This window comes from Aotus nancymaae, unplaced genomic scaffold, assembly GCF_030222135.1.
Source record: "Aotus nancymaae isolate 86718 unplaced genomic scaffold, 86718_ANA_hifiasm-v0.15.2.pri h1tg000015l_0, whole genome shotgun sequence".
NCBI classification, from domain to species: Eukaryota; Metazoa; Chordata; class Mammalia; order Primates; family Aotidae; genus Aotus; species Aotus nancymaae.
Window position 1 is genome coordinate 3,079,245 of NW_026988426.1, and position 25,090 is coordinate 3,104,334.

At 48.0% G+C, this 25,090-nt stretch overlaps 2 protein-coding genes across 6 annotated transcripts in view; one reads left to right on the top strand and one right to left on the bottom strand.

Annotated features, from left to right (window-relative positions):
* USP42 (ubiquitin specific peptidase 42) overlaps positions 1-21,589 on the top strand; it is a 55,297-nt gene extending 33,708 nt beyond the window's left edge. For all 3 annotated transcript variants that reach the window (XM_064376451.1, XM_064376452.1, XM_064376453.1), the window contains 12 exons: positions 388-458; positions 2,274-2,356; positions 4,575-4,686; positions 5,424-5,564; positions 6,041-6,141; positions 7,629-7,782; positions 9,014-9,733; positions 9,843-9,937; positions 13,331-14,779; positions 16,955-17,256; positions 19,487-19,530; positions 20,588-21,589. In XM_064376451.1, coding sequence (XP_064232521.1) covers positions 388-458; positions 2,274-2,356; positions 4,575-4,686; positions 5,424-5,564; positions 6,041-6,141; positions 7,629-7,782; positions 9,014-9,733; positions 9,843-9,937; positions 13,331-14,779; positions 16,955-17,256; positions 19,487-19,494 — 3,236 coding nt within the window. In that variant the 3' untranslated portion in view covers positions 19,495-19,530; positions 20,588-21,589. The remainder of the gene's footprint in view (positions 1-387; positions 459-2,273; positions 2,357-4,574; positions 4,687-5,423; positions 5,565-6,040; positions 6,142-7,628; positions 7,783-9,013; positions 9,734-9,842; positions 9,938-13,330; positions 14,780-16,954; positions 17,257-19,486; positions 19,531-20,587) is intronic.
* A 213-nt stretch (positions 21,590-21,802) lies between these two features.
* Positions 21,803-25,090, bottom strand: part of CYTH3 (cytohesin 3) — a 112,448-nt gene continuing 109,160 nt past the window's right edge. For all 3 annotated transcript variants that reach the window (XM_064376454.1, XM_012455482.3, XM_012455483.3), the window contains exon 13: positions 21,803-24,927. In XM_064376454.1, coding sequence (XP_064232524.1) covers positions 24,855-24,927 — 73 coding nt within the window. In that variant the 3' untranslated portion in view covers positions 21,803-24,854. The remainder of the gene's footprint in view (positions 24,928-25,090) is intronic.

Consider the following 25,090-nt stretch of genomic DNA (forward strand, 5'->3'; position numbering starts at 1 on the left):
TAGGTTGTTTCAGGTTTGTTGTTGTTACCATCTGTGCTTCATTGAGCATCCATGCACACATGCTTTATGTCTGGGTAAAAGTGTATATATAGGATCAATTCTTAGTATTAGAATTTCTGGGTCACAGCATGTGTGTATTGTAAATTTTAATACTGTCAAGTTGTCCTTCTAAGAGGTTATATCAGTTTTGATTCAAACCCATGAGGGGCCAAATTTATGACACTTTTCACCCGCATTATGAGTAGTAGTAATTTAAAAAATTTTTTGTTCAATTGATAGAAAAATTACAGTTAAAAAATTTTAAATTTCAAATTGTATTTTGTCATTTCAATAGTTGATGTTGCTGTAATGATTACACTTATCTTTTGCATTTTGTTTTTATTTCAGTCAAATGTTTAAATTGCAAGGGCGTTTCAGATACTTTTGATCCATATCTTGATATAACATTGGAGATAAAGGTAAATTTCATAATTATGGGAGTAATTACATTTTTAAAATAAGCCATTTTATATAACTGTATAGTTCATTTATAATTTAGACTACTTGTTAGAGAATATAAATTGAATAATTCAGTATGCTAAGATTTCATATGGAGGGATTATTCAAGTTTTGTAGTAAGTATTGTAAAAAAAGCTTCTAAAAGTCTTTTATTATCCTTTGAATTTTCTTTCTTCTTCTTTTTTTTTTTTTTTTTTCTTTTTGAGATGGAATGTCACTCTGTTGCCCAGGCCTGGAGCACAGTGATCTCAGCTCACTGCAACCTCCGCCTCCCAGGTTCAAGTGATTCTTCTGCCTCATCCTCCTGAGTAGCTGGGACTCTACGGTCATGCACCACCATGCCTGGCAAATTTTTGTATTTTTAGTAGAGACGGAGTTTCACCGTACTGGCCAAGGTCTCAAACTCCTGACCTCGTGATCCACGTGCCTCAGCCTCCCAAAGTGTTGGGATTACAGGCGTGAGCCACTGCAGCTGGCCTGAATTTTTCTTTAATATGTTAATAAAACCAGTTTTTCATGTCTATATTAGCCAAATATAGATGGTTATTCTTTAGAAAACTGTTTTGCTTCTTGCATTTTCCTTTTTTTTTTTGAGACAGGGTCTCACTCTGTGCCCAGGCTGGGGTGCATTGGTGCAATCTCACTGTAGCCTCAATCTCTCAGGTTTTAATGATCCTTCCACCTCAGCCTCCCCAGTAGCTGAGACCATAGGCATGCACCACCACGTCCAGCTAATGTTTATATTTTTAGTAGAGATGGGGTTTCACCATGTTGCCCAGGTTGGTCTCAAACTCCTGAGCTCAAGTGATCTTCCAGCCTCAGCCTCCCAAAGTGCTGGGATTACAGATGTGAGCCACTGCACCCAGCCTGTCTTTTAGATTTTCTGAATTCCTATTTTTTGTCATTCTTGAGCTTGCATTTTTCTGATTATAGATGTAATACATGCTTATGATAAAAATGAGTAACATTGGAGATATATGTAAAATGCTGTCCCTCAGAGTGAATTCTTTTTAACAGTTCGATATGTACTGCTTCAGAATATATTGTTTACTTTTTATATAAATGGGATTGTGTCTGATGTCTGGCCACTCACTACTTGCATGTAATTCTGTTGGAGACCTTTCTGTGTGAATGTGTTCTCTGGGCAGTGTGTGGTGCAGTGAATGGATGGACTGGGATTCCTATGCTGAATTCCTTGCTGGTAGATATTTGGTTTGCTTCCAGTTGCATGCTGTTTTAAGTAATGCTGCAGTGAGCATCCTCAATATATTTTGTTCACTTTAATCTGCCCATTTTAATGAAAGGGATATAATTTGGTGTGTAGATGTATGAAAGTGAACATCATACTACTAAAGGAAAATTTTTTCATAAAAATTCTTATTTGCTTTTATATCTTTGAGTCTTCCATTCTTTCTTTTAAAAAATAGGTGGCACGGCTGGGCATGGTGGTTCACATCTGTAATCCTAACACTTTGGGAGGTCAAGGTGGGAGTATCGCTTGAGCCCAGGAGTTTGGGACTAGCCTGGGGAATACAGTGAGACCCCTGTCTCTACAAAAAAATGAAAAAATTAGCTGGGCATGGTGGCCATGCCTGTGGTCTGAGCTGCTCATGCCATGGTCTGAGGCTGAGGTGGGAGGATTGCTTGAGCCCAGGAGGTCAAGGCTACAATGGGCTGTGACTGTGGCACTGCACTCCAGTCTGGGCAGCAGAGCGAGACCCAAACACAAGTGGCAGTGTGTGGTGATGTGGTATTTGTGCCTCTTCTTTTCCCAGGCTGCTCAGAGTGTTAACAAGGCATTGGAGCAGTTTGTGAAGCCGGAACAGCTTGATGGAGAAAACTCATACAAGTGCAGCAAGTATGTTGGGTGGTGACTTGTTTCTTGCTGCTGGCTCTTCCAGTGGGGACAGCCGGCAGGCTTTGTTTGAGAGCGTTTGGTGTGTCTGAAAGCCCCCCTCTAGGTTGCTTGAGTTTCCGATACTCTTGGGGAAGACACTGGGTTCCTGTTACCCAAGGACCAGAGCCTGCAGTGTCTCAGTGTGTGCATTCCTCTAAGACACGCAGCTCCGTGCCTGTCAGAGCCTGGGGCATAACATTATTGGGCAGATTTGGATGGTAGGAGAGAGGTAAAATTATCTTTGTATCCCATGGCAATGCTGCTTCCGGTGTGGCTGGGCACCCCCCATCTGCTGAATAGCATTCTTACTGACTTTCTTATGATGAGAGGGCTGATGTTGGTGGAGAGTCACTTTCTTCTGTGATAGCTAGGATCCTTCTCTCTTAGGGTGGGTACCCAGGGCTTGGAATAGCATTTGCTGGAAAACGCTAATTTTGATTATTCAAACTAATATGTTTCCCTGTGAAGTCAAGAGTACCTATTTTAAGAAAACTCATGCCTGTAATCCCAGTACTTTGGGAGGCCAGGGTGGGTGGATCATAGGTCGGGAGTTCAAGACCAGCCCAACCGAAATGGTAAAACCCATCTCTACTGAAAATACAAAAATTAGCCAACCATGGTGGCACATGCCTGTAATCCCAGCTACTCAGGAGGCTGAGGCAGGAGAACCACTTGAATCCAGGAGGCAGAGGTTGCAGTGAGCCGAGATTGTGCCACTGCACTCCATCCTGGGTGAGAGAGTGAGACTCTGTCTAAAAAAAAAAAAAAAAAAAAAAAAAAGAAAGCTCTTTCATACGCTGTTAAGTAGATTTCCATGTTGTAGTCAGGTAATATGGGTAATTTTTTTATTATCAAATCTTCAAGACCAGAGGGATTTTGCTTTTGTTTTAAATTCCACAGACATTTCTAATCTTTATTTTTCCTCCTTTTATTTCTGATTCGGGTTTTCTTTTCACATAATAATAATTATTATTTTTTGAGATGGAGTCTTGCTCTGTCATCCAGGCTGGAGTACAGTGGCGCGATCTCAGCTCGCTGCAACCTCCACCTCCTGGGTTCAAGTGATTCTCTTGCCTCAGCTTCCTGAGTAGCTAGGACTTCAGGCGCGTGCCACCACGCCCAGCTAATTTTTGTATTTTTAGTAGTGATGGGGTTTCACCATGTTGGCCAGGATGGTCTTGATCTCTTGACATTGTGATCCGCTTGCCTCGGCCTCCCAAAGTTGTTGGGATTACAGGCGTGAGCCACTGTGCCCGGTGAATTCTTATTTTTAAATCAGATGAATTTAAGACTTACTTTTTTGGCCGGGCACAAACATGGTGAAACCCATCTCTACTAAAAAATACAAAAAAATTAGCTGGGGTGGTGGCGCACGCCTGTAGTCCCAGTTACTCAGGAGGCTGAGGCAGGAGAATAGCTTGAACCCAGGAGGGCGGAGATTGCAGTGAGCTGAGATGGCCCCACTGCACTACAGCCTGGATGACAGTGCAAGACTCCATTTAAAAAAAAAAAATTCTTTTCACATGATTATACCAGTCTGAACATGTTCATTTTTCAGTTTCTTTTGAATTGAAATAAACTTGTGTTAACCTAATTTTAACATTATTGGTGGCCTGTGTGGCTTGGTTTTTCAGAATTGTCCTATCTTTCTTTCCTTTCCTGCTAATTAAGCAGTTTCCCCCTGTATGTGTATATATATATATTTTTTAATTTTTTTTGAGACGGAGTTTCACTCTTGTTACCCAGGCTGGAGTGCAATGGTGTGATCTTGGCTCACCGCAACCTCCACCTCCTGGGTTCAAGTAATTCTTCTGCCTCAGCCTCCCGAGTAGCTGGGACTACAGGCGCGTGCCACCATGCCCAGCTAATTTTTGTATTTTTAGTAGAGACGGGGTTTCACCATGTTGACCAGGATGGTCTCAACCTGTTGACCTTGTGATCCACCGGCCTCGGCCTCCCAAAGTGCTGGGATTATAGGTGTGAGCTGCCAAACCCAGCCCTCCACCTGTATTTTTAATGTTAATATTTTCACTGTTGGTTGAAGGCTGGTGGTTCTCATCCAGTGTCCTTTTTGGAACCTTAATGTAAAATGTTTAGAATTATAACAAGAAAGACCAAAATATCAAAAATTGTGTATATATATTCATCTTCTTAAACTTTTGTTTCTGTTTATTTCAAGGTGTAAAAAGATGGTGCCAGCTTCAAAGAGGTTCACTATCCATAGATCCTCTAATGTTCTTACACTTTCTCTGAAACGTTTTGCAAATTTTACTGGTGGAAAAATTGCTAAGGTATGTGGATAATGTCATTAATCATCTTTTATGTGGAGCCTTTCAAGGCTTACATGTCCGGAGCTATTAAGGATTCTAAATAACCTGGTTGAACAACTTTGGTGACCAGTTTTCTAAGTTCTGTCAGCATTTGGTGGTAGAAAAAACAGGTCAGAGCATGGAGGCAGTGGTTCTGCATGTGTGCTTATGAGGATGGGCCCTGCAGCACACTGGACTTTCTAATGACAAAATTGGTAACTGTTACCTCCATTTGGGCTTCATTGTCAGTTTTGTTGGTACCTGTGGTTATGAGGGGATATAGGGAGAGCCTGTATAATCTGAAATCCAAAGAGGACTTCCTGCTAGACTTTGGACAGGAGGTCAGGAGTTCGAGACCAGCCTGGTCGACATAGTGAAACCCCCTCTCTACTAAAAATACAAAAATTAGCCTGGTGTCGTGGTGCACCTGTAATCCCAGCTACTCAGGAGGCTGAGGCAGGAGAATGGCTTGAACCAGGAGGTGGAGGTTGCAGTGAGCTGAGATTGTGCCACTGCCCTCCAGCCTGGACAATAGAGTGAGACCTCATCTCAAAAAAAAGCAAAAGGTGGCTAAATGCATTAGGTTTTTGCTAGAACATCACAAGGTGCAAGTGTTCTGTGGGTCTCCCCACCTAGGAAGTCCTAAATACCCTCGACCCTGAATGTGTGGAATGATCTGTGCCCTTAGAAATGTTTCTCCTTTTTCTGTTTCTGTGTAGGATGTGAAATACCCTGAGTATCTTGATATTCGGCCATATATGTCTCAGCCCAACGGAGAGCCGATTGTCTACGTCTTATATGCAGTGCTGGTCCACACTGGTTTTAATTGCCATGCTGGCCATTACTTCTGCTACATAAAAGTAAGCTGTGCAGATTTGCTGAAGACTATTGTTACATACATGCTGAAAGACAGCACTAGCATTCTTGGGGTGGGGAGAGATGGAACTTTTACAGTTAAAATGTGAATACCCGTTGTAATAGTATCTTGGCTGGGCATGGTGGCTTACACCTGTAATCCCTGCACTTTGGGAGGCTCAGGCAGGTGGATCACTTGAGGTCAGGAGTTAAAGACCAGCCTGGCCAACATGGTGAAACCCCCTTTTTACTAAAAATAGAAAAAATTAGCTGGGTGTGGTGGTGTGTGCCAGCAATCCCAACTGCTCCAGAGGCTGAGGCAGAATTGCTTGAATCGGGAGGTGGAGCTTGCAAGATCATGAGACTGCACTCCAGTCTGGGTGACAGAGTGAGACTCCATTGCAAAAAAATACAATTCTCTTGACTCTGTTTCACGTTTAATTAAATCTAATCTCTCTTTTTTACTGGCTCTCATTTACAGGCTAGCAATGGCCTCTGGTATCAAATGAATGACTCCATTGTATCCACCAGTGATATCAGATCGGTACTCAGCCAACAAGCCTATGTGCTCTTTTATATCAGGTATTGTCATGAAAACAAATTGTCAAATTTTTTGGTATGTCATTTCTTCTCTTGTTATCAACATATTTAAATTCAGTATTCAGTGTTGTTTTTTTTTTTAAAAAACCCAGCAGCTTAAAGATCAACTCTGGCCTGGCATGGTGGCTCATGCCTATAATCCTAGCACTTTGGACAGCCGAGATGGGAGGATCACTTGAGCCCAGGAGTTCAAGACAGACCAGCCTGGGCAACATAGTGAGACCACAACTCTACAGAATACAAAAAAATTAGCTAGGTGTGGTGTTGTGAGCCTGTGGTCTCATCTGCTTGGGAAGTTGAGGTTAGAGGATCACTTGAGCCTGGGGAGGTTGAGGCTGGAGTAAGCCATGATTGAGCCACTACATTCCAGCCTGGGTGACAGAGCAAGACCCTGTCTCAACAAAACAAACCAGCAAAAACCATCAACTCTGCCGTGTGCCTGAAAAGTATGGAAGGTAGTCTGAGTGTGATGATGAGTTTGCTCCGCTTCCCACTCTATGGCCGGGAGCACTGAAGGTGCAGCTGCAGGCAGAGGTGGTAGCTGAGCTGGGTGGGCTTCTGCTGTGGGCAGCAATGGAGTGGGCCAGGAGCCACAGGACAGTGAGTAGAGACCTCTGGAAGGGGCCTCTGAGCACCTGGTGTGGTCACAGCCAGCACCTCCCAATCGTGGAGCACAGGTCAATCATCGCCTTCCGGGCCAAAGCCAGTGCCCACGCCCAGCTCTGTCCTATTGTGGCTGCATACTCTTTTGACTCACTCATTCCATTTTTGGAAAAATTTTTGATAGCAGAAAATTAAGAGTATCCTAAAATGTCTTAACTGGCAGAATGCTCATGTCTGCATGTTGAAATAGTAAACACTGGCATTGAATTTCAGCAATTGGGCTGAAGCACAGATGATGATCAGAGGAGGCCTCTGAGGCCAAGATAAGGGGTAGGGTTTTGTTTCTCACTTTTTGGGACACTATAGATTTTCTAGAGTGGCATATATTTATATTTAGAAAAATATAAGCCTGGGCAACAAAGTGAGACCCCATCTCTACAAAAAATGAAAAAGCCAGGACTGGTGGTGCATGTCTGTGGTCCCAGCTACTCAGGAGGCTGAGGCAGGAGGGCGAGGCCACAGTGAGTGATGACTGTTCCACTGCACTCCAGCCTGGGCAACATAGCAAGACCCTGTCTCAAGATAAAAATACAAGCAACAGAAAAGAAACACCTTTCAGATAAAACAGCACTTTCAGAACACACAGTTTTAAAAACGTCATTTACCCAATTATCCTTGTTTCCTGATCTGAGTGCCTGACATCAGCCTAAAGGAGAAGATGCCTGTAGCTCTGTACCGTGTAGCATAAACATGCTATTTTTTCCATCAGTTTTCTGCCTGAAGGGTTAAATGGTGTTGAATCTGTGAATGAATCTCTCCTAAGGAGGTATCCTGTGTCACCCTAAGTATCACTCTCCTTGCTCCAGGTCCCATGATATGAAAAATGGAGGTGAACTTACTCATTCCACCCACAGCCCCGGCCAGTCCTCTCCCCGCCCCGTCATCAGTCAGCGGGTTGTCACCAACAAACAGGCCGCACCAGGGTTTATTGGACCACAGCTTCCCTCTCACATGATAAAGGTAACGGTCCATAGGGAAAATAAAATTTTTATGTCAATTTTAAAAATGTAACTTCAAACACTCAAGTTACAGTTGTAGTGGTTGCTGTGTCCCCATATATATCTGAATTTCTTCTCACAGTATAATCAAACCCTCTGTTATATAAATATTTTAAATATACAGAACATGGCCAGGCACAGTGGCTCACGCTTGTAATCCCAGCACTTTGGGAGGCTGAGACAGGTGGATCATTTGAGCTCAGGAGTTTGAGACCAGCGTGGGCAACAGGATGAAACCCTGTCTCTACAAAAAATACAAAAATCAGCCAGGTGTGATGGCGTGTGCTGTGGTCCCAGCTGCTCAGGAGGCTGAGATGGGAGGACCGCTTGAATCCAGGAGGCAGAGATTGCAGTGAGCTGAGATTGCTGCATGCTTTATTTTATGGACATCAGGCAGTTTTTGAGGTATGACAGAGTCACACATCAAATATCCAGCAGGCTCCCCTAATGGGCTCTGCTCCAGAGTGACATCAGGGCTCTGGCAAACAGGAGGGCATGTGCCCTGTAGGAAGGGGTAGTTGGCATTGCTTTTCCAAAGACTGTTTTTGTTTTTATGGTGAAGCTTTCCATTGTTAAGATAGCAGCTAATTTGGGTATCTGAGAAGGCCATGTGAAGGCCACACATGATCTATTAACCATGTTTCAGGCCTGCGCCTCCATGGGGATGCAGCAGCCCTGGTGGGAACCTGCAGTGAATGTGTTACTGCATGAGGAGAATTTGGAGACATCGAGGGGCAGTGGTGGGGGTCATGGCTGAGTGAGCGGTGCCTGAAGCAGCCCCTCCTTTCTGCCCACATGACCGTCTCCTTTGCTCCGAGGCCAGGGTTATTCCTCCTTCCTTGCACTCCGTGCAGTGGTGAGCTCCCAGGAAACCCAACCAGGGAGCAAGTGTGTGACTCCATGCCACAGGGCCTGCTGATTTCTATCTGATCTGGAACAGAGAGAGTTTGGTCTGAGGATTGTATTCTGTGAAACATGTATGTCCTATTTGTTGACTGATTGCCAGAAAAGTAGAGCCTGTGCAGAGTATGCATGGGTAGGAGGGATTGAAAAGAACAGAGAACATTTCTAGATGTGTGAAACTTGTTAGTCCTGAAAAAGCAAAATGGGAAAGACCCATCAGCCAAAATGGGTTCTGTTTCTGTGACCGTGTTTCTGGAGCTCTGACCCGGTTGTGCTTTTCTTTCTTCCAGAATCCACCTCACTTAAATGGGACTGGACCATTGAAAGACACGCCAGGCAGTTCCATGTCGAGTCCTAATGGGAATTCCAGTGTCAACAGGGCGAGTCCTGTTCATGCTTCAGCTTCTGTCCAAAACTGGTCAGTTAACAGGTCCTCAGTGATCCCAGAACATCCTAAGAAACAAAAAATTACAATCAGTATTCACAACAAGTTGCCTGTTCGCCAAGGTCAGCCTCAGCCTAACCTTCATAGCAATTCTTTGGAGAACCCTACCAAGCCTGTTCCCTCTTCTACCATTACCAATTCTGCAGTACAGTCTACCTCGAACGCATCTATGATGTCAGTTTCTAGTAAAGTAACAAAACCGATCCCCTGTAGTGATTCCTGCCCCCAGCCCGTGATGAATGGCAAATCCAAGCTGAACTCCAGCGTGCTGGTCCCCTATGGCGCTGAGTCCTCTGAGGACTCTGATGAGGAGTCGAAGGGGCTGGGCAAGGAGAATGGGATTGGTACGATTGCAAGCTCTCACTCTCCCAGCCAAGATGCCGAAGATGAGGAGACCGCTCCGCACGAGCTTCAAGAACCCATGATCCTAAACGGTGCTAATAGTGCAGACAGCGACAGTGACTTGAAAGAAAATGGCCTGCCGCCCGATGGTGCCAGCTGCCAAAGCCAGCCTGCCCTGCACTCAGAAAATCCCTTTGCTAAGGCAAACGGTCTTCCTGGAAAGGTGAGCATGCACCAGGATCTTCAGCCTTGTCCATGGCGGTTCCCTTGGCTGGATTTCAGGAGGCATGGAGCTGGCACCTGAAGCTGAAATATTTTTGTTTTTATTGCAGTTGATTCCTGCTCCTTTGCCATCTCTCCCAGAAGACAAAATCTTAGAGACCTTCAAGCTTAGCAACAAAGTGAAAGGCTCCACAGATGAAACGAGGTAAGGCAAGAATAAATTAGAAGCACTTGTGGCTGCATAGTAGGAAATCCAGTCGCGCCTATAGATGTGTCAGTATTTTAACACTGTAGAAGTTTTATAATGAACATTTTGAATCCTAGAATGATTTGAATTATAATGTATAGGATTTATTAGCTTGCCTTTTAAAAGAGTAAAGAAAAAAGTGTAGCGTATAGGACTGAGTCCATGGAAACTTGATGTGCTCACGGTGCCATTTCTCCTCCTGTGTAGCCACCTCTCTCTGGTTAGCAGTGTTATTGGCGCACTTTCAAGCGCCATCTCATTTCGTCTTTTCATGAGGAATGATTGTGTGAGGTGTGCTGAGGTTCTAGGGCAGGGCCAAGTGGCGGATACAGTCATCCCTCCGTTAACAACAGGGATGCTGAGAAATGTGTTATTTGGTGATGTTGTTGTCATGCCTACACCACAGAGTGTCACACAAATCTAGAGGGTGTGGCTTGCTGCTCCTAGGCCACAAATTGCACAGCCTGTGACCGCACCGGATACTGTAGGCAACTGTAACACAGTGGTAAGTATCTGTGTCTAAGCACATCTACACATAGAAGAGGGACAGTAAAAATATGGTACTGGCACACCTGCAGAGGGCACTTCCCATGAATGGAGCTGGCAGGACTAGAGGGTGCTGTGGGTGAGCCAGTGAGAGGCGAGTGAGTGTGAAGGCCCAGGACACGACACTCCTGTAGACTCTCTAAACACAGCACTAAGCTACACTCCATTGTTTAAAAATTTTATTTCTCCAGTAGTAAACACATCTTAGCTTACTGTTAACTTTTTACTTTATAAGCTTTTAATTTTTAACTTTTTGACTCTTTTGTAATAATACTTAGCTTAAAACACAAACATTATACAGCTTTACAAAAATAAGTTATTTATATCCATATTGATAAGCTTTTTTCTACTTTTAAATTTTTTAACTTTTATGTTAAAAACAAAGACACAAACACACACACTGGGCTAGGGTCACAGGGTCAGTGTCATCCATACCACTGACTTCCACCTCCACATCCTGCTCCACGGGAAGGTCTCAAGGGCAGAACACTTATGGAGCTGTCATCTCCTGTGACAACAGTGCCGCCTTCTGGAGACCTCCTGAAGGACCTGCCTGAGGCTGTTTCACAGTTACCTGACATCTCGTAAGAAGGAGCACACTCTGCAATAATCATAAAAAGTACAGTTGGTAAATACATAAACCAGTAACAATCATTTTTTTGTTTTTGTTTTTGCGATGGAGTCTCCCTCTGTCGCCCAGGCTGGAGTGCAGTGGTGCAATCTCTTTCCACTGCAGCCTCCGCCTTCCGGGTTCAAGCAATTTTCCTGACTCAGCCTCCTGAGTAGCTGGGACTATAGGCATGCACCACCACACCCAGCTAATTTTTTTTTTGTTCTTTGAGTAGAGATGGGGTTTCACCATGTGAACTCCTGTCAGGCTGGTCTCAAACTCCTGACCTCAAATCATTTGCACGCCTCGGCCTCCCAAAGTGCTAGGATTACAGGCATGAGCCACTGCGCCCGGCAAACGGTCATTCATTACCATTACCATGTTTTATGTACTAATTGTATGCACTATACTTCCATGGGACTGGCAGTGCAGTGGGTTTGTTCACACTAGCACCACCACACTCAGTCATGCGCTGCTCTAGGCTGTCAGGACAGTTAAGAGGACAGGGATTTTTCCACCTGTTGTCATCCGATAGACCACCGTCACATGTGGTCCATTGTTGACCGCATGTATGAGGCATGTGACTGTACTTTGTAATGGCCCCTCTAGGATTCTGAAATTATAGATAATAAAACCTCCCCCATAATTAAAAAAAATCAATATAGTAACCTAAATGTAATTCTAGTCAAGAATAAGAGGAAAGGAATTTGTCATGCAGTGACAGTGGCTTCACTATGCAAAGAATCAGGCAGGACGGTCCTGCAGCGAGAGGCTGTGGCACGGGTGTTGCTTGCATCTGTGCGCAGGTTGGCTGTGAGCGATGGCTTAGAGCATGGCCGGATATCGGCCTACTTGGTGCCAGGCGCAGGTTCGCCATCAGGAAGTCACGTTCTCACGGTGAACAACTTCTGGTGAAGTTCTGATCAAATCACAGCATGACCATCTCTAGATTTATATACTAGTTGCATTCCTGGAAACTTCAGTGTCTGTGAAAAACGTGCCAGTAACACACTGTGCTTTTACCTGCATGGTCGTTGGCACTCACTCACCTGTGGGGTTGCCTGTTGTGCTGGTGGGGCTCCCATCATTGTGGCAGCTTCAGAATGGCCCCTGGCAGGGGAGTGCCCTCACTGAGGCCCTCTGTTAGGGGGGCTTAGATACTAAAATCAATGTGGTGAACCCTGCAGGCAGGGAACACTCACTCCCAACCTAAGAATAGGCTAGCTCAGACACTCACTCCCTCGACCAGGGGACTCTCACCTTTTGTAGGCCAGGTAGTGTGAGGATGAGGCAGGTGGCTGTGCAGACAAGCCCAAGCCACGGCAGCTTTCATTAACCTTGAGGATACATTGAAAGCTCTGCGGGAATCAAAGGACAGAGTTAATTTACTACAGAAAGTGTTTCTAAAGCCTCAGTGATGCCTCACAATTTGTCAGTAATTGGAGGAGCTGCTGGCTCTGTTTGGAGGTAGCTGCTCTACCTTTGAGGCTCCAAGAAAAATCAGAGAAAGGGAGTCCAGAGGAAAAGGAGGAGGCCCCGTCATTACTGGACTTTTTTCTTTAGACTTAGTTGTTAGGAAGAACTAGAGGAATTGCGGCCAGTGGCTCACACCTGTAATCCCAGCACTTTGGGAGGCTGAGGCGGGTGGATCACCTGAGGTCAGGAGTTCAAGACCAGCCTGGCCAGAGGATCATGAAACCCCATCTCTACTAAAATACAAAAATTAGCCAGGCATGGTGGTGGGCCCCTGTAATCCCAGCTACTTGGTTGGGAAGCTGGGTCAGGAGAATTGCTTGAACCTGGGAGCTGCAGGTTGCAGGGAGCTGAGATTGTGCCACTGAATTTCAGCCCGGGCAACAGAATGAGACTCTGTCTCTTTAAAAAAAAAAAAAAAAAACTAGAGAAATTAGAAGAACTAGAAGATTATCTGGAAACAGGAAGAGCCTAGAACTGCAGGATAATTGTTGTGAAAAATAGGCTAGGAGCTGGGCTTGATGAGATAACATTTTTATTTCATAAGAGAAAGAGAAAATTGGGAGTTTCCAGAGATGATAGGCCTAATATTGGGCTTCAGCCAGATATATTTAAAGATATGAAATGTGAACATTTTGAAGTATTTGTCCCTGTAATGCAGTGACACGAGCCTGTCAAATCACCACACTAATGGTGTGTGTGTGTGTGTTTGGGGTCCACAGTGCACCTGGAGCAGAGAGGGGCCCTTCCGAGGACTGCATCGCAGAGCCCCAGCCCTGCAGCCCCGCCGCTGAGTCCCTGGAGGAGCCGGACCTGGCCGCCAGCCTCAGCAGCACCAAGGTTCCACCGCCCCCCGACCCCGGGACCCCCGCTACCAAAGAAGGCACCTGGGAGGCCATGTCCGCTGCCCCCGAGGAGCCTCCGCCCAGCGCCGGCCAGGACATAAACACAGGGGACACCACGCCCCCTGACCTGTGTGACCCCGGGAGCTTAATAGGCGACCCAAGCCCTCAGTCCCAGGACACGGGGATGATCGTGGAGAGTCCACGAGACTTGGTGTCAGCAGAAGTCCAGGAGGGGTTAAGCCCGGCTCCACCCATGGGGTCGGAGGAGTCCTACGAGCAGCCGCTTCTGGTTCACCCCAGCAGGGACCACACCCGGGATGCTCAGGATCCGCCCCAGAGCTCTGGCGCGCCCGAGGCCTCAGAGGGACTGCCAGCTCCAGCACTGGAGGCGGCCCCGCCCAGTCACCCAGTGGGGGACCCTGAGCCTAGCCCTGGGGAGAAGGGCGAGGATGCTGCGGTGGGGCCGAAAGTCCCAGGCCCTTCCCCGGCGAAGGAAAAAATCGGCAACCTCCGAAAGGTGGACCGAGGCCACTACCGCAGCCGGAGGGAGCGCTCGTCCAGCGGGGAGCCCGCCAGGGAGAGCAGGAGCAAGACCGAGGGCCAGGGCCACCGCCACCGGCGGCACCGCACCTGCACCCGGGAACGCGACCGCCAGGACCACCACGCCTCGGAGCACCACCCTGGCCACGGCGACAGGCTCAGCCCCAGCGAGCGCCGCTCCCTGGGCAGGTACGGCCACCACCACTCCCGACACCGCAGCGGGGCTGAGCTGGACTGGGGCCGACACCACTACGCCGAGGGCGAGCACAGCTGGGGCCGGGAGAAGTTCTACCCCAACAGGCCTCGCTGGGACAGGTGCCGGTACTACCACGACAGGTATGCCCTGTACGCCGCCCGGGACTGGAAGCCCTTCCACAGCGGCCGTGAGCACGAGCGGGCCGGGCTGCACGAGCGGCCACACAAGGACCACTACCAGGGCCGCAGGGGCTGTGAGCCGGCCCGGGAGAGGGAACGGCACCGCCCAGGTAGCCCCCGCGCAGGCGCACCCCACACCCTTGTCCCGCACCCCGACCGCTTTTCCCACGACAGAACTGCGCTTGTAGCAGAAGACAACAACTGTAACCTCTCTGATCGGTTTCATGAACATGAAAGTGGAAAGTCACGAAAACGGAGATACGACAGCCTGGAAAACAGTGACAGTCATGTCGAAAAGAAATCCCAGAGGAGCGAACAGAAGGATCCTCTAGAAGAGCCTAAAGCGAAGAAGCACAAAAAATCAAAGAAGAAAAAGAAATCCAAAGACAAACACCGAGGCCGCGACTCCAGGTGAGGCTGGGGCCTCATGCTCACCCGGAGGCGCTGTCAGCTCTGGGGCCTGGCCCTTCTCACCCAACTCAGGAACAAGGGACCTGCCAGGCCACCCTTATATCCATTTGATTTGTGTCTTTCATCTCTAGGTTTTGAGATTTCACTATTTTTACAGAATTGTAAAAATTTGCTCTGCTTTGAAGCTGTATCTTAATTTGATGATGATGTTAACTGCCTAACAACCACCTTTTTCAAAATGATAGTGCCATATTTGGTGAATGCTTCATAACTCTTCCAGGAGTAAGCATGCAAAGTCCCATAAATGAAAAATCAGGAGTCTCTGACTTTAGAATTGGTGTTAACTTTTTTTTTCCCTCAGACACAGAGTCTCACTCTTGTCACCCAGGCTGGAGTGTAGTGGCGTGATCTCAGTTCCCTGCAACCTCCACCTCCCAGGTTCAGGCGATTCTCCTGCCTCAGCCTCCTGAGTAGCTGGGATTACAGGCGCCTGCCAGCACACTCAGATAATTTTTGTATTTTTAGTAGAGATGGGGTTTCACCATATTGGCCAGGCAGGTCTTGAACTCCTGACCTTGTGATCCGCCCACCTGGGCCTCCCAAAGTGCTGGGGTTACAGGCATGAGCCACCGTGCCTGGCCTGGTGTTAATATTATTTGTCAGATGTAGTTATGTTTTCATATCTGTTGTATTTTCCTGAAACTCAGTGGCTGTGAGGTCAGCAGACAGCGGGAGGCACACCTCTCACGTGCCTGCCCACCTGCTTGCCTGCCCAGCATCGCATCTGAGACACCTTTGTTTCTTCGGCCTTTGTCTGTTTTTGTCTCCATTTCTTAACTCGAAATCCAATTAGGATTTTTTTTTTTTTTTAAGAGACAGAGTTTCGCTCTGTCACTCAGGCTGGAGTGCAATGATGCCATCATAACTCACTGCAGCCTTGACCTCCTGGGTTCAAGCGATCTTTCTGCCTCAGCCCTCAGCCTCTGGAGTAACTGGGACTACAGGCATGTGCTACTGCCCTCAACTAGTTTTTTCTTTTTGTAAAGACAGGGACGGCCGGGCGCGGTGGCTCAAGCCTGTAATCCCAGCACTTTGGGAGGCCGAGGCGGGTGGATCACGAGGTCAAGAGATCGAGACCATCCTGGTCAACATGGTGAAACCCCGTCTCTACTAATACAAAAAATTAGCTGGGCATGGTGGCGCGTGCCTGTAATCCCAGCTACTCAGGAGGCTGAGGCAGGAGAATTGCCTGAACCCAGGAGGCGGAGGTTGCGGTGAGCCGAGATCGCGCCATTGCACTCCAGCCTGGGTAACGAGCGAAACTCCGTCTCAAAAAAAAAAAAAAAAAAAAAAAAGACAGGGTCTTGCTATGTTGCCCAGTCTGTTCTCAAACCCGTAGGCTCAAGTGGGCCTCCTGCCTGGGCCTCCCAAAGCTCTGGGATCACAGGCATGAACCACTGCACCTGGTCTGTTTTTGTATTTTAAAAAAGCTAAATTGGTCAGTGATTGTCTTGAAGATGACTTACCTATGATGAGATGGATGAGCAGGAACAGAATTAGTAACTTTAGTTGACATCTCTTGAAATTGAAATGCTGGGAAAAGATTACCAAAAGCCATATGGAAACTAGGCAGTGGTTACTTGAAGGAAAAAATAATATTGCTGCCAGGTGTCCAGGCACATGGGAGGGAAGGAGGCTTAGTATTTCCTTTCCCCTCAAGTAACCGCTGATTTTGGGAAAAGCTAGCAGAATCCTCCCTGCAGCATTTGTCCAGCAACCTTAGTTCCTGAGAAAGCTGAAGGCAGCGGTGGGAGTCTTCAGTGATGGAGCTGAGGCTGGTGAATTTATGACCCTAGACTTAAATAGTTATTATAGTGAAGGGAGACTTTTTAAATTTTTGTGAAAAGGTCTTGCTCTGTTGCCCAGGCTGGAGTGCAGTGTTGCAGTTTTTGGCTCACTGCAGCCTCAGCCTCCTGGGCTCAAGCAAGCCTCCCGCCTCTTCCTCCTGAGTAGCTGGGACTGCAGGTGCTCACCACCATGCCTGGCTGACGTTTTTCATTAGAATTGTGGATGTTTGCAAAGTGCATGTCCTCAGTGGTGTGAAGGCCAAGCTCCAGGGTCTGCTCTGGTGGTTCTGTGTTTTAGGGGTTTGAATTCTGGCTTTTCCTTCTGCAGACATCAGCAGGACTCAGACCTCTCAGCAGCATGCTCTGACACTGACCTCCACAGACACAAAAAAAAGAAGAAGAAAAAGAAGAGACATTCAAGGAAATCAGAGGACTTTGTTAAAGATTCAGAACTGCACTTACCCAGGGCCGCCAGTTTGGAGACTGTTGCCCACTTCCGGAGAGCACAGGGCGGTTTTCCCCTCCCTGGTGGCCCGCCTCTGGAAGGCGTCGGACCTTTCCGGGAGAAAACGAAACACTTACGGATGGAAAGCAGGGAGGACAGGTGTCATCTCTTTGAGTATGGCCAGGGTAAGAGGAGATACTTGGAATTAAGAAGTTAGAAACTATTTCTTAATACAGTTTGTTTGCAAAGGTGATCAACACATAGAAACCCTCAGGTGGCATCAGAGGGTACACAGTTACTTGGCACACCCCTGCCCTGTCTGGTCCAGCCTCAACGCTCAGGCCTGCAGTGTAGTTCCTTGTGCGGTTTGGCTCCTTAGCACCAACCCCTTAGCGTTTATTGAAGGCCTGAGTGACCCAGGACTGAGCGCAGCATTACCTGTGTCACCAAAGCCCTGGAACTTAGGGCCCTGGGCTTCTGAGTGTCTGCCTTGTGAAGGACCAGAACTCTTGGTTTTAAAGCATTTTTTTGTGTTTTTTTTGTTGTTGTTTAAAGCATTTTTGATAGAAATACTTTCGCAGTGTTTTAAGTTACTCTCCCGAATCCTTAAGCCCGTAGCATTCTGAGTATACCCTAACGCTCGGTACTGATTTGCTGGCTTGGGTCATAGAAGCATGGGTGCCGGCCTTTGCCTGAGTGGTGCCACAGAGGCCTCCGTGTAGCGGGCACTGGCTGCCACTACTGGCTGTCCTGGATTCTGCATCTGTCCTGTGGGGCTGTGTCTCCTTTGTCATGTGGCCACACACTGTGCTCTGATGGCACTTGAGGCAGCCCTCCCTCCCTCTCTGGTTGGTATCCAGTGACCGCTGGCCCTGGAGAGGAGCCCTGAGCCTGTTAGAAGCGGGTGTCACTCCACTCAGTGGACCTAGAGCAGAGCTTGGCAAACTGCAGCCCCAGGGCCAGCTTCAGCCGGTTGCCTGGCTTTGCATGAACTGAACTTGGAGTTAAGAATGGTTTAACCTTTTTAAGTGGTTGGAAATAATCCCAAAGAAGAAGTTTGTTTCACATGAAAATGCTGTGAAATTCAGATTGCAGTGTCTGTGGCTTTATTGGGGTGCAGCCAGGCGCGTTTGCACATTGTCTGGTGGCTTCACTGTCACTGTTCAGCAGAGATGATTGGCTGCAGCAGGGACTGTGTGGCTCACAAAGTGGAAAATGTTTATTATTTGCCCCTTGACAGAAAAAGTGTGTCACCCCTGCCTGGACGCCCGATGTTTGCTCTCACATGTGAAGCGCACGCCCTCCTCACAGGGAATTGGACATATCATCGGGACTGCCCTGACAGGCCTTGGCTGCTCGGCTGTCGTGGGCTTGGTGGAGCTGTGTGTTCTGGGAAGGCCTCTTCTGCCAACAGCCCAGAGCTGGCGTCCACTGTTGATTGAGAGGCAAACGGTCCTTAGAGTGTGTGAGCGAGAGCCGGGGGCTGACGGGCGAGCCTTCCGTGGGGGACACTTGCCCGTGGAGTGCTGGGGAAACGGCCAGAGTCGAGGACAGGCACCAGCACTGCCGGCGAGGAAGGGAGCCTGCCGGTGTTTGCTCTTTGTATTGTAGACATTCTGGATGTTTCAGTGAATTGGGGAAGGGGATTGGAGAGGGCTGCTTGGTACCTGAGGATGTAGTGGGTGGGCTCATCCTGCATGTGGTGCAGGCTTCCAGGATGGCGGCAGGATCACGGCCCACTCTCAGGCCTCTGTGCTAAGTTCTGTAGCCCGGGGCTGCTGGGAGACAGTGATGGCCCCAGAGGCAGCTGGTCCAGCGAGGAGGAGGAGGTTGAATGTGAACCTGTTTGCCTTGCATCTCAGGTGCTGCGGTCAGGCGTGTGTCTGTGTGGTGTCCCTGCATTTCTGTTCCCCGTCCCCAGTCCCACTGTACCAATGACAGGGTTTGCAGCTGGTGCTTCTGCCATGAGCACAGACTGAGGAGACTTCCTCATCCTCCCAAGAAGGCTGCTGCCCAGCTGCACCTTACCCAGCATCCCACAGTCCTGCAGGCCTCCCTCTGCCCTGGGTTTGGCCCCTTGCCTTTCTCTTTCAAACTCCTCCTCTGGCTCTCTTCTGCTCAGTTCAGTTCTTGGGCCTGAGATCTGTTTTCCTCATGTTGAGGTGCGTGTGGGTTGGATGGAGCCAAGGATGGGCATGGCTGGGGCCCTCAGTCATCACGTAAACCCTTGATGTCAGTAAAACCCTGGGAGCAGCAGCTGCGCGCTGGGACACTCCTGCTCACCTGGCCGGGAAGCGGCCTCAGGCACTCAAATGGAACAGCAGTGACTGTCTGTAGCCACTTAACACGCAGAGTACAGGCACTGGCAATTTTGCAACCATAATTAAAATCTCTTTCCTGACCTTTGCTTTCTAGGTGATTGAAAACTCGGCCTCAAAACAAAAAATTCACTAGTTATGGTAAGCTGTTTCCCATCTGTCCATTTCTTCATTGTTTGTGGTGGTGTTGAGGGGGCGCAGGCAGAGGAGTTGTAATTCTGCAGCTCTGCCTGGGGGCTGGGCCCACAGGAGTAGGCAGAGCCATGGAGAGGCCCTGGCAGGTTCCCAGCCAGCCCAAACCCAGGCCACGCACTTGGGGACAGATTTAGACTCCACCTCATCACCTTTGCATTACTGGCCAGGGAAGACCTGCATCTGTCACATAGGCAGTGTCTCCCCATTCCCTTGCCCTTCACTAGGAAAAGCCAGCCCAGCTCACAACAGCTGAGCCTTTGAGAAACAACTGGGAGGGAGAGGCCTGGTCCCTCCACAGATGTCTCACTGAGAATGGAGCCTCATTCCCTCCCCCGGCCCTCCCCCTTCCCGTGCTGCTGCAGCCCCCGAGGTCGCAGTGAGCCAGAGCCAGTACTCACCACACAAAACCACCGGAAGGTGCTGGATGGCAGATCAGGACCTTGGAGCTGCAGGGCTGTGTTCAGTCACTTCACACAGGGGTCCTGGGAGAGTCACTGGTTTCATACCTGAGTCTTGGGGAGCTAAAAAAGGGGACAGTGAACCATTTTTCCCTTGAAAGGAAACCTTGTCCAAAAGTGTCTGTCACATGTAGTCAGTCAGCAAAGGGAATTTAAAATGAATTTCCAAGTGAAGAGTCTGTGGATTAATTGGCCATTAATTAAAAGGCTTTATCAATGTGTCCTCAAGGGAGAGGCCCAACCCTAATTAAGGAGCTAAACTTCCCAAGTGAGGGGCTGTGAGGATGGAGGCAGAGGAGGCAGCTGGGGTTCGGCAGCTGCCGGGCCCAGCAGATGGCGCCTCCCTGGCTGAGCCCCCTGCACCGCCAGTTCCCTCATTTCGACTCAGGAAGGCAGAGTGACCTTCTCAAGGAAGAACAGCTTCCCCAGCCCTGGGGAGCAGCTGGCAGGGCATCCAGGGATAAGCTAAGCTGCGGCCTCACCAGGCCCCCGCGCAGCCGCCTGCCCGCCTTCTACTCACTAACCCTGCGCCTCTTGTCTTTCAGATTCAATGCGTTCAACAGAAGCCATCCCCAGCCCAGCTTAAATTATAAATATAGAAAATAACTGTTCCAATCTGCGTGGTGCTTCTTTAGTAAATACTGTACAGATTTTACCATGGAGAACTTTTTTTTGTTTTTACCTTTTCTTAATTACCCTATTCCAAATGGATGAACACTTTCTACCACTGCTGACCATTGTAAAATACCGTGTATATAAATCCCACTGAAATAATGCCCTGGAATAGAACATCTCAAATGCTGCTTAATTACAGACTCAGGTCGATTACTTGTATTTCATGTAATGTTCCTCCAAGTTAGACATCTGGTGCAAGACCAACCGGGAAACCATGGAATTGTCAAAAGTACAAACTGACAGTGTGTATATTTAATTTAAAGACTTATTTAAAAACTCACACGCTCTCACCTAGACTTTCGAGAGCAGTCTGTTTTCTGTAATGTCTGATACTAGAAACTAATTTGCTTATTTTAGTTGTATTCAAGATTTGAAGATGTATTTTATAGACAAGTTCTGTTTTTGAACTTTGTGGAACTGTTCCAATCAATTTCCCAGTTATGATTATTTACATTATGAATGTATAACCCAGACATGATTTGTAAGCCTATAGTATGTTTCTATTACACGACACTTTTTGATACAGCGTCTTTTGTCTTGACTATGATACTGGAGTCTCAGTTGTCTGCTTGGTCCCTTCGAGTTTCTAGTTACAGACACAATCATACTGTGATTTTATTTTTAATATGGATATGCTATCAAACTGTGATACACTTCTTATAATTCACTGGTCCTGCATCAGGAGATGGAGTGGGGAAAACTGTATTTAATACAGTTTGTATCTGAATAATCTGTATGGTTTATACAGTTTGTGTTGTTCAGAGATGTTTAAAGTTTGATCTTTGTTTTTTTAAAGATTAAAAAAGCACTTGCCCCACTGTAAATATACAGCATGTAAAATTTCTATAGTATATAAATGGCAGCAAATCACACACTTTGCGTCTTATTTTTTTACTGCTGTTTTCCCCATTTGCTTCCAGACTCCTTCCTGTCATCTGAATTCACTTTCTTAAAACCTTCAAGTGTTCCTGCTGAAGTCAGCACCTTCGGCCAGGCTGTCCTGCCTGGGACAGGGAAAGGAAAATCGGAGGGGTTTGCTGGACCCAACAGTATCTGTTTCAAAGAACTGAGTCTTTCTTAGACAGTCTTGTTTTAACATGTGATTTTTATTTAGTGAACACAGTATTTGCGAGAGCTCTGACAGCCATCCACCCTCCAATCAATCTTACTGTTCACTTTACAACCAAATATCGATAGAGGCTATTTCTTCATGCGAGCTGTGGGAGTATATACATTGAATAACACTCCAGAAATCAATAGATGTACATTATTTACATATTACTATGTTTATCGCAAATAGAAATATTTTCTAAGAAGAAAGTTACAACTTGTGGTCTCTGGTTTACCACAGACCTAACTTCTCGGCAAAGCACATCTATGTAGATATCTGCATTTGTAACTTTAAAAATAGGCATTGCTTTCTCTGAAGCACTAAGTGCTGCTCCATCTATAAATAGCTCCGATTTTCACTCAGTTTGGTACCACATTAAACTGCCCAAAAATGTTCTGTGACCCCAAAGACATTGCTGCTTGTCTGGGTCCAGGGTCAGCCCAGTTAAACTCAAATGTAAACCAGGGCCCAGCAAGACAGAGGCTGGAAGGGCTGTGGCAGCTGCCGCCTCCCCACAGGGCTCCCTCACTGCCTCCTGGCCTCTATCCCTGGAAGAAAGTATGTCTTTGGCCAGAGTTGGGACTAACAATTCAAGCCCTGCGCTCAGACATCGGGGTGGGGAGGAGGATCATGATCGTGATGGGTCACACCTGCCCAGGGTGAGGGACAAAGACAGATGTCCTGCTTCAGGGCCGTCCTGGTGGCAGCTGGCCCTGTGCAGTCACTGACCCAGAGTTTTCTGGACCAGGCCTGCCTCAGGGCTCAGCAGGCATGATGGCTGCATGGCCTTCATGCTAATACTGTCGTAACATGGCCTGGAGCCGGGAGATTTCTAACACACTGACTGCCAAGTACCTGGAGTCTAACTCGGCACCACAGCCTCTGCGCAGCTCCCGGATGCCCACTGCCCAGTGAAGCTCACTCACAGATGACTGCAACAAGGGAGCTTGATCATCCAGCGACTCCTTCCTGCTGCTGCTCCCAACACCCAAACCACACAAAGCTCTGCATCCCCAGATCACACCTGGGTCAGTCAGGAGGAGGACATGGCTCGTGTGAGCATGACATGCTGACAGAGCTGGCTGCTGCCAGTCCTAAGTGCGGGGCCAGCCTGAGGGGTGGGCACCGCTGGAGCCGGCCGTCAGTGTGTGGTCTGGGTGGGGATCCAGGCAGCATTTGTTTTCATGGAAGACTGGAGGCCAGAGCTGCAGATCTACCAGCCAGGCATTTCAAGAACGCTGACTTGTCTTTCTTGAAACTAGTTTCCAATGTGAGGTATCAGTGCAGTAAGAAAGCCTAAGAACTTGGGAATGAACCAGTCTCATGCAGGACGGGGCTTCTGGCCTCCAACCCCTCTGCAGTCTAGTGTGACTTAAAGCTACATCAAGGTCAGCCACAGGGAGCCTCCTCCTCCCTCAAGGCAACTCAAAGTCTCTGATGCTGAGAAGGAAACCTGGGGGCACACAGCCTGAGGTTTTGTCTCCTGGACTGTGCATTTTGCACAGGAGTCCAGAGCATGCGGATTCAAAGTGTGTGCACCTGTGAAGGTAGGGTGGGAAGTGGAAAAGCCAGCCACCAACCCAGCGGCCCAGTGTGCAACAGGGTCCTCTAGACAGAGCAGCGTCTGCCACCGACCCAGGTCAACCCAAGCACGCCATGCCCCCTTCCAGCCCTGCACCCTCTCTGTAGGTGGGGCCCAGATCCACCTTTCTTGGAGCAGAGCACCGGGTACCTGCAATCGTTACATCCACAGCAATCTGATGGCCTCCTAGGCAGGCGTGGAGCTTCACCAGTTCCAGCACCAGCATCTACCTGGGGTTCTCAGCTTCCCAGAACCCTAAGTGCTGGGCCTCTGCACCCATGGCCTGTTCTTCCCTCCCTGTAGGGAAAGCACCTCTCTCAGGACACGGCACACTACATGGAGTGAGACTGATTCCTTCCTTCCTTCTGTGTCTATTCATTAAGAAGCCTGTTCAAATGATAAGGTCTGTAAAATAAGCATTGATTTTGCCACAGGTTTTAAAGTGCGATATGGTCAAAAGCCGGTCTAACCCATGGATTGCGTTGACCTATATGAAAAGCTGCCGTTTGTGTGCGTCTAAGCAAAACATTAGCAGTTTCACGTGGTTCAACGTATGGACCATCTGTGTCCAAGGAAAAAGCTGTTTCCTAGGATTTAGCAGTTACAGGCTAAACACCCCCAAACCATTAACTGTTACAATTTAATGATTTGTTTTTTAAAGTATTTGTGGGGCCAAAAAGCCTGGATTGAAGGGAGGCCACAGGGGAGTCACACTGGAGCCCCCAAGCGCCATGGTCATCCCTCCCCAGCCTGCCTGCTGCCCCCAGGGCAGCCCTCCCCTTGGGTGCTGCATCTAGATGGGTACTTTTTCAGTGCACAGTATATACTTGTGTCCAGGAGTTAACTTTATAGCTGCCATTCTAAAAATACTACTGTTAGAAAGTATCTTTTGTTATAATTTCAGTATATAAAAAGGCATATAAAAGCTATAATCCTATATATCTGAGAAAAAATTCTGAATAAAAAACTGGTAGCTTTTCCTTTCCTGTTTTGCTATAAAACAGTGGCTTTCTAGAACAGCTGACACTGCCACAAGTGGACATGTTTGGCATGTTACAGATGAGGCTCCCGTCTGTGGAATCCATCCCGTATCTGCTGTGGAGAGAGCAGGAGCTACTGTCCTGGCTTCTCCCCCTGGGGCACCGGGACGGTCGAAGGAAGGAAATGCTTCTGGACACGCACAGCTGACCACGACCCCAGCCACGGCACAAGGCCTGGGGGATCAGTCTGGGCCACGGTACGCTCTGGAGAAGCAGCAAGCACCGCAGGATGACCACCTCCCAGGACCCCAGCCATAGCATGAGGCCTCGGGGATGAGTCTGGGCCACGGTATGCTCTGGAGAAGTGGCGAGTAACCGCAGGGCGACTGCCTCCCTGCCACGCCTTCTGCGGAGGGGCGGCCCACGGTGTCTTTCTGCTGGGGCTGGGTCTTTTACCAGGAAAGCTATTTTTTATTGGCAATCCTTCGTTTCCTTGTTGCCAACATGTCATAGAAGGGATCCCTGCTGATACTGGCTCTGGTAATAAAAAAAAAAAAAAAAAAAAAAAGGAAAACACCCAGGTTAGGTCGTGTCCCCTTCCCCACCACCCCAGAGGCTCCTCAGACAGGACTGCAGGCTCAGATCTGAGCATCAGCTTCGGCAGCCAGCCCTCCAGGGTTTCTGGAGGCAGAGGGTGGTC